At 34.2% G+C, this 14,903-nt stretch overlaps 1 protein-coding gene across 5 annotated transcripts in view; it reads left to right on the top strand.

The window, feature by feature from the left end:
- The window catches only part of LOC150101564 (ciliated left-right organizer metallopeptidase-like), a 332,876-nt gene extending 326,631 nt beyond the window's left edge, over nt 1-6,245 (top strand). For 4 of the 5 annotated variants that reach the window (XM_090400565.1, XM_090400567.1, XM_090400566.1 and 1 more), the window contains exon 17: nt 5,540-6,245. In XM_090400565.1, coding sequence (XP_090256691.1) covers nt 5,540-5,681 — 142 coding nt within the window. In that variant the 3' untranslated portion in view covers nt 5,682-6,245. The remainder of the gene's footprint in view (nt 1-5,539) is intronic. The other variant, XM_090400568.1, reaches the window with a different exon arrangement.
- Nucleotides 6,246-14,903: the final 8,658 nt, after the last annotated feature.

Genomic DNA, 14,903 nt, shown 5'->3' with positions numbered 1-14,903 from the left:
TGAATCAGTCGATATAGTGGAGTTACTGAGCGCGCACTTTGCAAAAGCATATCATCCAGGTGGTGACATTGAAAAAATGAAGGAACCATTAGTTTATACGGGAATAGTGATGAATGAAGTGGAGGTGACTAGTCTATTACAGAACCTTAATGTGAACACATCTGTGGGATTGGATGGTATACCGGCACGTGTCTTGTGTGAAGCGGCTAAAGAATTATCAGTGCCCTTGACCATGTTGTTTAATCTGAGTCTCAGATCTGGCTTAGTCCCGAAGGTGTGGAAAGAGGGGAAAATAGTTTCACTACATAAAGGAGGATCCAAGACTACGGTTGCAAATTACCGACCGATCAGCATATCAGGAGTCGTTGTCAAGGTCTTAGAGAAAGTAGTCAAGGGAAAAATACAGGAATGGATTGATGAAAACGAGATACTGTACAGGGAACAGCATGGCTTTGTGAAGGGTAGATCACGCTTCAAGTTTTATAACAAGGTGACGGCTGAACTGGATAAGGGAAATGGGTTTACAGTAATACTGCTGGACCTGGCAAAGGCGTTTGACAGGATACCACATGGAATACTAATCTGTAAACTACAACATATGGGAATGGATATAGGGTTGGTGATGTGGATAGGTGGTTGGTTGATGGAGAGATATCCAAGAGTAGTTTATTCAGGAGTAGAGTCCAAAAGACGGCCTGTGACTAGTGGTGTGCCGCAGGGTTCTGTTCTTGGACCACTGCTGTTTAATCTGTTCATTAACGATATAGGGAAGGATCTGATCATCGCTGATGATGCAAAGTTGGGTAGGGCAATAGTGAATGCAGAAGATGTCAAAGTCTTGCAGGATGAGTTAGATAGATTGGAGTTCTGGGCTAAGGAGAATGGATGTCAATTTAATGTGACAAAATGTAAGGTTATGCATTTTGGGGTGAAAAGATTAGCAGCAGTATACCACATTGGTGGAACTGTACTCCAAGAGATTGATGAGGCCAGGGACTTGGGAGTGTTGGTGGATAGGGAGATGAAGTTTAGGGGGCACACTGCAAAAGCAGCTAAATCAGCTCATCAACTCACTTGGTTGTTGAAAAATACCTTGACAAGCAGAGACAAGCAAGTTATTGTACCTCTGTACCGAGCCTTGATAAGACCTCATCTCGACTACTGTGCCCAGATTTGGTCACCTCGGTTCCTTCTTGATGGGGAGGAGGTGGAGAGGATCCAGAGGCGAGTGATTAAGACGATAGCAGGTCTATGGAATGAACCATATGAGAACAGGTTGAAGATTTGTGGGTTGCAGAAACTAGTTGATAGGCAGAGGAGGGGAGATATGATTGAGACATTCAAATTGCTAAAGGGATTCTATAGGATTAATTCAGAGGATATTTTTGAGATCAGGACTGGTGGTGGGAGAACTAGGGGACACCTATGGAAGCTGAGCAAGAGTGTGGTTAGCAGGGGTGTTAGAGCTGGGTTCTTTACTTTTAAGAGTGGTAAATGAGTGGAATAAGCTGCCAGAGTCTGTTGTGGGTGCTATTACGGTGAACGAGTTCAAGACAAGGTATGATAGATACTGTGAAAATGTAATCGCATAGTTGTGTGGACATGATGTTTAGGGCCTCCCTCGATGAGTCTAAGGACTCCTGGAGGTGCCCAAAATAATAATAATAATAATAATAAAAATGGCTGTCCAGGCTTGAAGGGATGAAAATAACAGAATGTGACCAATTTTGTTTTAATAGCTACCTGTCTTTTATTTGTTTCCTGCATAACTTTTTCAGGCTTCAAAGTTAACTATTTTTTATTTTATTTTTGCAAACTTTGATGCATTTTTTTTTTTTTGTCTGAAAATGCAAATAAGAAATCAAAAAGCACACACATCATCAAATTCTTGACATGAACCCTCAAGGAGTGTACAGGATATGATAGTACTACATGAAAAGTTTACATCATTACTAATTTCCTATCTACAATTTTCCTCCAAATCAGTCTGTTACCTGTCATGACTCCAACATTATGAGATCTTATATTTCTGTCTTCTAAGGCACTTTTTTACCATATCAGTCCACCTATATCTTGGTATTCCTCTGTGTCCTTTTCCTGCCAACCTGGCAGAGAACACTTGTTTTGCTAATCTTTCCTCTCCCATTCTATTTAAGTGACCATACCACCTGAGATTAGCTCTTCTAATGCATCTCTGTCACCAATTTTATTTAACATGTATTCCGAAGCAATGTTAAAAGAATCACTGGAGAATTCAGAAGAAGGAATAAAGATTGGAGGTAGACAGATATTTGCAATATGATATGCAGATGACAAGGCATTATTATCAAATACTGAAACAGGACTACAACATCTATTGAACAGATTATTGGAATCCTGTATCAATTATGGAATGAAAATTAACATAAGAAAAAGTTAAATTGGTTTGAATATAGTCTTGAATACAGTTAATTTAGTGTTTTGACTAATTTCTCTCTTATTCCAATAAATTTATTCAGTTGACTTCCTACTATACCAGCTATGTTGATTCTGTTGTCTTCACAATGCAGTTGATATTTTTAATGCTTCTGCCTATTTTCAGTGTCTTTGTCTTGTTATTGCTGACCTTCATACCATAATCTATTACAACAGTTATTCAATTTAGTCAGGGAATCTTGCAGAATTGTAGCAGATTTATTTAGAAGTATAACATCACCTGCATAAAGCAAAGATTAACATCTCCAATTTTCATATAAGGTTTAATACCACTTTCCTTCATAATATGATCCATATAGATAATGAATAATAGAGGGGATAATGTACATTCTTGTCTGACACCAGATTTAACATTAAACCATCTTCCTGTGTTTACTTCAATTCTAACTGCTGACTTACAACTCAAATAAAGACTAAGTATTGCTTGGTATAATGCCCCATTGACACCATATAACTGTAGCGTTTTGAATAGCTTCTCTCTTGGTACCTTGTCATATGCCTTTTCCAGATCTACAAAACTTAAATACAGATCTTTGTTATATTCCTATGATTTCTCAACTATTTGTCGTGAAGTGAAAATCTGATCCTGACAGCCTGTATTTGGCTTGAATCCAGCTTGTTCTTCACCATGCTTCTCTTCCACAATCCTTCTCAACTGTTTCTCAAGTATACTTGCGTAAATCTTAGAAGGAACACTCAGTAGAGAAATACCTCTGTAATTCTCACATTCAGTGAGAAAAAAGTGTGAGAAAAGCACACACCTAGAGCATTAAAATGGCAGTAAAAAAATAAAAAATCAGACAGTGTAAATGAGTTGTGATTAATTTTAAAATCCACTAAAATTGTAAAAGTTCTGTGGATCTGCAAAATTAAAAGGCATCCAATAAAAATTAATCTACCTAAATAACTTTTAGGTAGCTTAAACTTTAACTTTCATCAAAATATCAAATTGTGCAGCTTCAATTTAATTTTTAATTTGATGATTTCACATGGAATGACCCTCTGATCTGTTAACATTCTTAATTTTTTCTATATATTACTTCTGAAGCAGCATACCACAAGGTACATGCTACTGAATAGCTGTTAATAATTAATAATCGGTCTTGCAGTTTTTTTTTTTTTTTCTGTGTGACTAATACCTTTCTTATTCTATTACTATTAGCTTTTAGCTCTTGACTTATAGGTCACTAATATAAATTTTTCTGATTATCACTGAGGAAAATCAGTAGTTTAAAACAAACTAATAAAAGGAAGGAGTCTTTTAGACTGTCGTCATATGTTGGTTCAATATTATGCCTTAACATTTCTAGAGTCACTTATTCTCCTGACCTGCATCGTTGCGATGCAAATAACTTTACTTTTTTTTTACTTCTGCTTTGTGTTTAAAGTAAAATGCTAGTTGTTTTCATACAGGATTTTCTGATTTAAATGAAACTTTTTACCTTAGCAGGAATAATACAATGGTTAGGGAGAAAGAAAAGGGTCATCATTTATTCAAGTTATCCTCTTCTGGACAGCATTTAGAAAGCTTCTCCCAGCTATGAAAATAGAATTGTAAAGTTCAACTGATTTAAACTAAACACACTGTTTCTTACACACAATTTGCTGTTAATAGAGTTGCCTAGATATAGACAATGCTATGGATGTATATGAATGTCTTTAGATAATAGATGGTTTTTATTGCTGTATGAGATCACCACTTTACTTATTGGAGGTCTGCAGTGGCTTTAAAAAGTACCATGTTTGATATTGATAATCATGTCCCATAATCTGACACATGAAACAATAAATTTATACAAACTTAGCTTGTTTTTAGACAATGCAAGTTTGTTGAATAAGGAAGAGGAATGGAATGCAATCAGCGTAATAGGAGTTGAAGTTAGTAAGAGTACAAATTCTGTGTTGTAAATAGGGTGAAAGTTGAAACACCAAGTTTTTTGGAGGCTGAGGCTATTGTAGGTGTCATGTATTTATTGAGGTTATTTGCATACATTTTTTAATTACTATGATCCTACATAAAAACTTGCCATCCAGCATTTCAACCTAGATTGAACTGTATTTCTCTTGATGGTTGATTGTGTAAGAAATTCTCTGAAAACTCTGTTAAGCTAATGACCTCTGCACCATAAGCTAGAAATTTTCAACAATAACTGTAATTGAATTGAATTATAAAGCAAAATTTGGCTTTTAAGTTAAAAATTTTATGCTGATGATCTAAGAAGTTTGTCTGCTATTAAGAAAGGTTGCATGAAAGATTGTAATGTGGAACGAAAAGATTTGGTTGAACTCAACCAGTTGTATTATACTCTGTAGCTATGAATGAAACCAAGATACATCACTTTTTCAGGCAGAGACCAAACATAGTCAAACTAAGGTTATTTACCATCCCCTCAGCATCTGATTTCTAAGATGTGGAGGGGGATGTAAATAACCTTACAGAGAGAGACTAAAGAACACCAAAGAGAATTATGCCATTTCTAAAGCCTTTGTTCCTATAAACTTGAGGGTAAATGGCTTGGTAAGATTCAGGAACTTATTTCACTAACAGATGCAGCAGCAGTTTACAAGTCTGTGGGTTTTCAGAGGAATTACAGTTGATTCCTACAAGTTTACTATAGTGAATTTTCTTTAGAAAAGCATTGTACATGTAAGATCTGATTGGAATTTTTAGGTAGTTTGTTATAGTAAGCAAATTTAGTATAATGTTGTTTGCTGTGGTGAGGGTAAGCTGTATATGGCTGTGATTTGAACTGATTGAACATTTACCTTATTATCATTGTGCCAGCAGATCTTCCAACTTTTTGTTGCTTTGGTTACTTAATATAGTTTAAAAATTCATTCTGTTATCCCTCTCCTCATTCCCATGATGAGTTTTGAAAAGCTGTAAGAAACTTACTCATGATAAATCATGCAATAAAAAACCCAATTTGATATTATTTTGGCATGCTGTTTAATATTCCCTTTCACTAATAAAGTAGTTTATAATATGAAAATGTTTATTTTTATATGACTAAGTTGCCTTGAATTTTTCTCTCTAAATGTGACAAATTTTTATCTTTTATAGCGTGCATCCATTCTATAAGGACTATTATTTTGATGCCTCAGGAATGAAAATTTTCAGTATGATACTCGGAACAGGTATTGGAATAGTCATAATTGTTGGTGTCTGTTTGATGATTTTAAAATACAGAAAACAGAAACACTGACAGAACTGAGTACTATTGAGATGAGTCAAGTTATACGAGCTTATATATACATAATACATTGTTTTGGATTTTAAATCCTCTCCTCCTTCCCTTTTCTTTTGCCTTATTAAATAAACATTTATGAGGTGCTGTTTCATGAACATTCAATATATCTATCTATCTATATATATATATATATATTATTTATCTATTTTTTCCAAGGGAGGAGAAGTTGGATATAATGTGCAAAGCAAAGAGAATACTATCAGAAAGTGGTTTAATTTTATTTAGCAATATAATTCAAATATAAATGAAAATTTTGCTGTTGAATTACATGAGGAATGGAACACAAAATAAAGCATTGCTTAGTTAAAACAAACTAGAATGAATAATTTTAACTAAACAGGATTTTGTTTTTATATTTATATATAAAAAAATTCTAGAATAGAGTGCCTTGTTAAAAGTAAGATTGAAAGTAAATGCTCTTCCAAATGTTTACAGTTCTGAGACTGCCATATTTATTTGTATTAAGATCATTGATGAATAAAAATAAAAAGTATATTTTAGTGCGGAAGATAATGGCCTTTCTTAAAATAATCAAATGTACATAAATGTATATTTTAATTACTGTTTTGTACTTGGAAAAGCAATATAAATAATTTTATGAATTCTTTTAGGATATATCTCTTTCAAATAAAAAAGAACATAATCCATGAAAGAAAGCTTCATATTTTTTCTGTACAGTCTCTATCTATAGATGTATTCTTTATTTTTCTGGAAACATGCACTTTATGACAAACCTTTTAAACTCAATGAGCTATACCAGTTCTCCAGAGCAGACTTTTACAACCACCCATGCTCATGACCTGTTGATTAGGGAGTGGGTTATGGTATCCATTTGGCTGGCCATTTTTAGAGTAAATAAATATTATATTAGCAATGCTTGGCCAAGCACTGTGGTTGACAATTTTTTTGAGTTTGGAAAACAGCAAAATCTCTAAATCAAAATTTGTTCTATTAATTTGTTCCATTGTCTTTCATTTATACTTTACCTGAACTGTAAGAACTGGTATGGATGAATATTCATCTCTTAGATGAGACAGTGCCTCCGTAGAGCAATTGGAAGAACTACAGTACGTTGCGTCCTTCAATTAGAAAAGGCCTAAGTTCAATTCCCGTTGTGATGCGAGGAATCTTTATATGGACTTTTTCATTTGAAGGTGAGTTAGCCGATCTCACACAGAGGTAGCAGTTTTTTTTTCTCTCGGAAACTCGTGTTTTTCATCCCGCATACAGACAAATCTGCCCTTCAGAACACATGCAATTTACAGACAAAAAATACTTGCTGTGGTGGTGGTGGGCAATAAATGGTTGATGGATGATTGGTAGTAGATGTTTGGTATAGTAGTGGAGACGGAGAGTTGTACAGTGGGTGTTCTCCTGCAATGAGTATTTGGACTCCTTGGAGGTGTCACGAATAATAATAATAGCTTTGAAAGGTTACATTTCCTTTACTTTTTTGATTACTATGCTCAATGCCACTGCTTTGAATATTTGCATGTTCATATAGATAACAGTTTTATTCTGAGTTCTGTTTAACACATTAACTGCCATGCGAGTTGTATTTAACTCACACTAGTTTTGAGCCTGGGGCATTAAGCATCTTCCTGTGCATTTGAGAAAATTATCATATTAAATGCATCTTTAAATCTAATAACATTGGAGCTGTTATTTCATCTCTTAGCAAATTTTTCTTGCATTAAACTCCATAATGTACTGTTGAGGTCAGAATTGAATTTATGAAGACCATTTTGGTGAGATGGAAAACATAGCTGAACCTCACCTTATTTCACTGCATGAACAGGAATGTTTCTACTAAATAGGCAAGAGAGAGAGAGAGATACCAGAGTTGATAAACTAGCTACATTTGTAAAATTGCATGGTGATTGTTTTGATTAAGTGCCATCAGGAAAATGTGGCCAAAAGAGATTTCTTTTAGTTTATATCAGCCAAAATCATGAAGTAGTTTGACTTATTTTCATCTTTTCCATAAAATAAGGATTGCTCTTGTACAAAGTATTCTTGATTATATGGTCATCCATGCATTAAACTTTCTTTAATTTATGAAGTATTCGATTCATAAAATTATACCATATTATAAATACACTCGGGTCTCTTTTTTATGCGGTGTGTAACTTCAAAACTTATGTACCATTGTACATGATGAACAGCATGTTGCAGCACATTCTGGAGTAAAGTAAGTAAACACATAAGCAGTGAGTGCCAGTGAAGTTTAATTTTGCATGCTAATAAGTGTTTGTCTTTTCATTATCGTATGTCTAAATTTTGCTAATTTTTATTTTAAAGATTTAATTTGTCCCAATGGAGAAAAAAAATCACCAAAGAAATAGCTTTTCTTTGGAAATGAAAATTGCAATTTTTCGTTGCTTAGCAAAAGGAGAGGGATCTACAGCGATTGGTAAACATTTTAATTTAGGCAAATCTACTATAAGAGCAATTAAAAAGAATGAAGTTGCAATATGAAAATCTATTTTCTTATTGTGACTTCATGATAATTTGGCACAAAACTATGTGTCAAATTATCATCATACTCAAGAGATGCTTTATTAGAAAAAATGGAATGAGCGCTCCTAATTTGCATGGAAGAATTAAACAAAAAGCTCTTCGGTTATATGAACAGATGAATCAATTGGAGCCATCTACTTCTGCTTCCCAGGCTGATAAAGAATTTTTGGCTAGCAAAGGATGGATAACCAGGGTTTTAAAAAGGAATGCACTTCATAATGCGAAGATTACAGGCGAGGTTGCAACAGCAGATGAAGCAGCAGCAAAAATTTTCAAGAGAAGTTATCCACAGATCGAGTAATGTTGTTACTTTGTAGCAATGCTTCAGGGGATTGAATGCAGAAATCCCTTTTAGTAAATCGATCTCTAAGATGACATGCTCTAAAAGGCAAAGATCTAAAACAGCTGCTGCTACATTGGATGGCTAATACAAAGACCTGGGTAACAACTGTGTATTTATGAATGGTTCAATAATTGCTTTGTACCAGAAGTGGAAACATATGAAGCAAAAAGCTCTAGATTTTAAAGTTTTATTAATTGTTGGCATTGCACCAAGTCATCTGCATTTAGAACATCTAAATGTGCAGGTAGTGTGTTTTTCACCCAATACAACAAGCATTATTCAGCCATTAGATCAAGGCATGATTGCTACTTTTAAAAAATATTACGTTAAGTACACTTTTCAATTTATATTGGATAAACTTGGAAATGAATCATTAACAGTAACTGAAGTATGGAAAAAATTTTCTATTTTGGACTTCTTAAATCATGTTGCATCTGCTATCACTGAAATAAGACCACAGACTTTCAATGCCTGCTGGAAAGCAGCTTGGCCTGGATGTGTTGCAAACAGTGCAACCATTCAAACATCTACATTATCAGCTGAAATCATTATTTTGGCACATGAAATTGGTGGAGAAGGTTTTGATACATTTAGCCAGAATGATGTAGATGAATTGCTTGTGGATAATGCCTTAAATGACGATGATATTATTGGATATTGATTAACTTTAGATATTGTCGAAGATCCAGAAAACGATAGTGAAGCAGAAGAAAAATCTGTACCCCTCACTGCAAATATAATTTGAGAAGGTCTTGAACTGTGCAATAAATTGGAAAATCTTTTTCTTGTTAATGACACAAATTCTGAATGAGCTTTAAATTCCAACGTAAGCTGAAGAACTTACGTTGTCTGGCTATCACGAGCTGTATAAAAAATTTGTAAAATCATCATCGCAAAGTTTAATAACTGATTACATTGTCAGAAGAAAAAAAATCAGCACAGAACGAGGGTGAAGCTAATTCTGTTTGTGAAGAGCCATTGCCTTTACCATACAGATCTGATGCGCTGACTATCTCTTCTGGTGATGAAAGTGATTTCACACCAGTTCACAAAGGTTGCCGAATATTGTCTAATAGCGATGATAATTCTGATGAAAAAATGTTACTTTTCAATAAAATTAAATCAATAAAACTTTAAAACAAACTTAGGCATTCTTATTTTACTGAATTTTTATAAACTTTTTATGTGATTTTAGATTTATTTTAATTCATTGCTTCAGTTTTATGCGGTTTTAGAAAATTATGGAACGTATCCCTAATTTTTCAACGTAAGTTAGGTCTTTTTTGTGCGATTTTTTATATGTGATTTTCTGTGGAACGTATCTACTGCATAAAAAGAGACCCGACTGTATATACACAGACCATTTGGTTCATTAAAGCAGCGTGCCTCATCTCCTGGCAAGTGAGGTTCACACAGGGAGTGGAAAGTGTATGAGAATGCATTTCTCAGTCTGTATCTAGCTAAAGGAGCAGTTAGTGTATTTGTAAGTTGCAATTTAGCAATATGTCTTGGTATCCATAATTTTTCAGATTATCTGGTTAAGTAATATGTGCAAACATACAAAGAGCCACTATAGCTAGAATAGCATATTCTATTTGTATAACAGTAAAATTTATTGTGTAATCGCACTGCATTTATGTATAGGGTTTGCGTTTTATAATTATCTGTAAATCCTCTCTCTCCATTAGCCTGGATAATTGAGAACACACACTGTACTAAAGACAACATTGTAGGGGTATGATATAATGAGTTTTTGAAAGTAACTAGGGCAATTATTGCATGGAGATTAATGGGGAGAGGGAATACAGAATACAGGACTTAGTCGCATCTGCTATCACTGAAATAAGACCACAGACTTTCAATGCCTGCTGGAAAGCAGCTTGGCCTGGATGTGTTGCAAACAGTGCAACCATTCAAACATCTACATTATCAGCTGAAATCATTATTTTGGCACATGAAATTGGTGGAGAAGGTTTTGATACATTTAGCCAGAATGATGTAGATGAATTGCTTGTGGATAATGCCTTAAATGACGATGATATTATTGGATATTGATTAACTTTAGATATTGTCGAAGATCCAGAAAACGATAGTGAAGCAGAAGAAAAATCTGTACCCCTCACTGCAAATATAATTTGAGAAGGTCTTGAACTGTGCAATAAATTGGAAAATCTTTTTCTTGTTAATGACACAAATTCTGAATGAGCTTTAAATTCCAACGTAAGCTGAAGAACTTACGTTGTCTGGCTATCACGAGCTGTATAAAAAATTTGTAAAATCATCATCGCAAAGTTTAATAACTGATTACATTGTCAGAAGAAAAAAAATCAGCACAGAACGAGGGTGAAGCTAATTCTGTTTGTGAAGAGCCATTGCCTTTACCATACAGATCTGATGCGCTGACTATCTCTTCTGGTGATGAAAGTGATTTCACACCAGTTCACAAAGGTTGCCGAATATTGTCTAATAGCGATGATAATTCTGATGAAAAAATGTTACTTTTCAATAAAATTAAATCAATAAAACTTTAAAACAAACTTAGGCATTCTTATTTTACTGAATTTTTATAAACTTTTTATGTGATTTTAGATTTATTTTAATTCATTGCTTCAGTTTTATGCGGTTTTAGAAAATTATGGAACGTATCCCTAATTTTTCAACGTAAGTTAGGTCTTTTTTGTGCCATTTTTTATATGTGATTTTCTGTGGAACGTATCTACTGCATAAAAAGAGACCCGACTGTATATACACAGACCATTTGGTTCATTAAAGCAGCGTGCCTCATCTCCTGGCAAGTGAGGTTCACACAGGGAGTGGAAAGTGTATGAGAATGCATTTCTCAGTCTGTATCTAGCTAAAGGAGCAGTTAGTGTATTTGTAAGTTGCAATTTAGCAATATGTCTTGGTATCCATAATTTTTCAGATTATCTGGTTAAGTAATATGTGCAAACATACAAAGAGCCACTATAGCTAGAATAGCATATTCTATTTGTATAACAGTAAAATTTATTGTGTAATCGCACTGCATTTATGTATAGGGTTTGCGTTTTATAATTATCTGTAAATCCTCTCTCTCCATTAGCCTGGATAATTGAGAACACACACTGTACTAAAGACAACATTGTAGGGGTATGATATAACGAGTTTTTGAAAGTAACTAGGGCAATTATTGCATGGAGATTAATGGGGAGAGGGAATACAGAATACAGGACTTAGTCTCTTTCAAGAGTAGTTCCTTTTGCAGCACCATGTCAGTATCAAATTTTGTTTAAACAAGCTTAGGCAGCATAAAAACTGGGGCCTTTTAAAAAGTTTTGGGTCTTAGTGGGGGGGGGGGGACTGGACATGTTGAGATTTCTTCTTCTTCTCTCTTCCATCATCTATGTGGATGATGATGAGGCCAAATGAACTCTTTCCACTTCTGTCTGTCCCAGAAGGGTCTGAACAATTCTGTCCAGTTTTTGTCGCTTGTTGTGATTTGGTTGTCAGGTCCTCTTTTATTTTGTCTATCCATCTAATTCTGGGCCGTCCTTTGGATCTTTTACCTTCCATCGTTGTATTCAGGGTTTTAGATGGTAGTCTTTCTGGTCACATGGCCAAACCATCGCAGTCTTCTTTCTTGGATTTTGTCTATTATTGTTATTTCTTGTTTTAGTCGTTTCCTTATGTCTTCATTTCTTAGTCAATCCAGCAGAGATACTCCAAGTAATCTTCTTAACAAACCCATTTCAGTAACTAATAATTTTTTCTCTTCGGCCTTTTTGAGATTCTAGCATTCACTTCCATAGAGGAGTACTGGGAGGACCATTGTTTCATAGATTCTTACTTTTGTTACTTGTTTGATGTCTCTTGACTTCCATATTTTATTAAGTCGTCCTAAAGTTTGGGAAGCTTGACATTCATCTGTTTATATCTTTTATGAATGATAAATGCACGTAAACACAAGAAAGATATTTAATTAACCAGATATTTCAGTCTGGAAATAGCAGACCATCCTCAGTGGTATTACAAGAACAGTTATAAAAAATACAAGCTAGAATATTAACAATAGATCAAAGGTAGATAAATGTAGGTAGATTAACAATAGATAATCAAAGGTAGAACTATTTGTTCTACCTTTGATTATCTACAGAAAGAACTTTTTACTATCCAACAACACATGAAACTCAATGGCTTTTCTGAAAAAAGTACTCAACATCTTCTCAATTCTTATAATCCTCCACAAAACAACAAAGTTTCAATAGTGCCAATTCCTTATATCTCTGGTATTTCAGAACCTATCACAAGAATTTTAAAGAAATATGATTTAACAACTACTTATTCACCTATTAACAAATTGTCTTCTCATTTTCCTTCTCCTAAAGACAAACGCGCAACTTTATCTCTTCCTGGAGTTTATCAAATTCTGTACAACTGTGATCTATCCTATTTTGGACAGACTGGACATTCTCTTGAAAAAGAATCCAAGAACATCAATCCTCCATTCTTCACAACAAACCTGAAAAGTCTGGATTGGCTCAGCATGGGATTGAAACTGACCACAACATCCTTTGGTCCAGGACTCGCCTCTTACATAGATCCCTAGATCCCGTTATAGGTTTGAACGTTTGTTCAGGGAAAGCGTGGAGGCCTTGCTCCATCGTCCCAAACTGAATCGTAATGACTGTATATCTATATCAAAAATCTGGGAAAGTCTAATCAAGATTACTCATTAATTTTTTTTAATCGTGTCTCTACTTCAAAATATTCTGTTTCATACTTAGTGATATAACATCACGCAGCTTATTCTATTTTAAACGATCTATTGTTGATATTCTAGCTTGTATTTTTTATAACTGTTCTTGTAATACCACTGAGGATGGTCTGCTATTTCCAGACAAATATCTGATTAATTAAATATCTTTCTTGTGTTTATGTGCATTTATCATTCAGTCTTATATCACAAGTATCCTTAAAACAACATATATATTTTATAATTTCACTATATACTCAATAACTCCTCCAAGGTAGGTGAAGTTTTCTACCTGTTCTACATTCTTACTATCTATTTCAATTTTCAGATTGGTGCTTCTTTTTCCTATCTGCATAATTTTTGTTTTGTCTATATTTATGTTTAATCCAGATTTTATACACTCCTCCTTTATTTTATCAGAAATTCATTGTAGATTTTCTTCTGTGCTTGCAAGTAATGCAAGATCGTCTGCAAATTTTAAATTTGTCACATTTTTCCCAAATATTTTGATTCTGGAATCTTCATTGTTTAAGGCCTTATTGGTTGCTTCTTCCAGTGTAAGATTGAATAGGTATGGTGACAGATTGCATCCCTGTCTTACTCCGCTCTATGTGTGGAACCAGTTGGTTAAGGTGTCCTCCATTCGTACTGCACTCTCAGATTTCTCATATAGATTCTTTATTATTCTTATGGTTTTGTTGGGAATTCCAAATTCTTCCATAGTTCTCTTCTACGGATTGAATCAAATGCCTGACGAAAGTCTTATGAAATTTATGTAGCAACTTTGGTTGTACTCTAGTGTCTTTTCTATTAGCTGTCTTAAGGTAAATAGTTGATCAATTGTGCTTCGCCCTAGTCTGAAACCAGCTTGTTCTTCTCCTTGTGCCAATTCTATATATGGCTTAATTTGTTTTTGGAGTACTTTCATAAAAACCTTACTTGGAATACTGAGGAGGCTAATGCCTCTGTAATTATTGCATTCTGTTTTATCTCCTTTTTTGTAATAGGAGTTATGACTGATTTGGTCCAATCAGTAGGCACTGCTTTGTTTTTGTAGATCCTTTCAGATAATGTTGGAAGTTTATTTTTCACTTGGTTAGACCATAATAAATTTAGTTTAATACTTTATCCAAGTGTAAGCAAACAAAGTTTGTGCCTGAAAATATTTTCAGGACTGGGGTAAGGTAGTGCAAAAAGGAGTGATGAGAGCTTGGTCCACCTTTGCCTGGTGTTGCACTACCTTATCCCAGTCCTGAAGATATTTCCTTTCAAATAATGTTTTTAATATTTCCAAAAGTTGTTCCTTTCCTAGTTTTGAGTTTTTCTATGCTGTGTGCTGTTATTTCTTTGGTAAACATATTTGTTTCCTCTTCCATTTCAGTGGCTGGAATCGTAATATCCTGGGAGCTGTTTTTATTATATAAATCTTTGAAGTATTCTTCCCATCTGGTCATTATTTTTGTTTTACGTTCAATTAGTTGTCCCTCTTTGTTTTTGATCACCATAATTTTTGTTGTCCGTGTCTTACTAATTTGGTCTATTTGTTTATATAATCCATGAAGGGTATTTTCATTTGATAGCT

This window comes from Typopeltis vanoorti, chromosome 11 (genome assembly GCF_054136105.1).
Source record: "Typopeltis vanoorti isolate ZY-2024b chromosome 11, IOZ_Tvanoo_1.0, whole genome shotgun sequence".
NCBI lineage: Eukaryota > Metazoa > Arthropoda > Arachnida > Uropygi > Thelyphonidae > Typopeltis > Typopeltis vanoorti.
The sequence above is the reverse complement of the archived record's forward strand: the minus strand, read 5'-3'. Positions and strand labels throughout refer to the sequence as shown.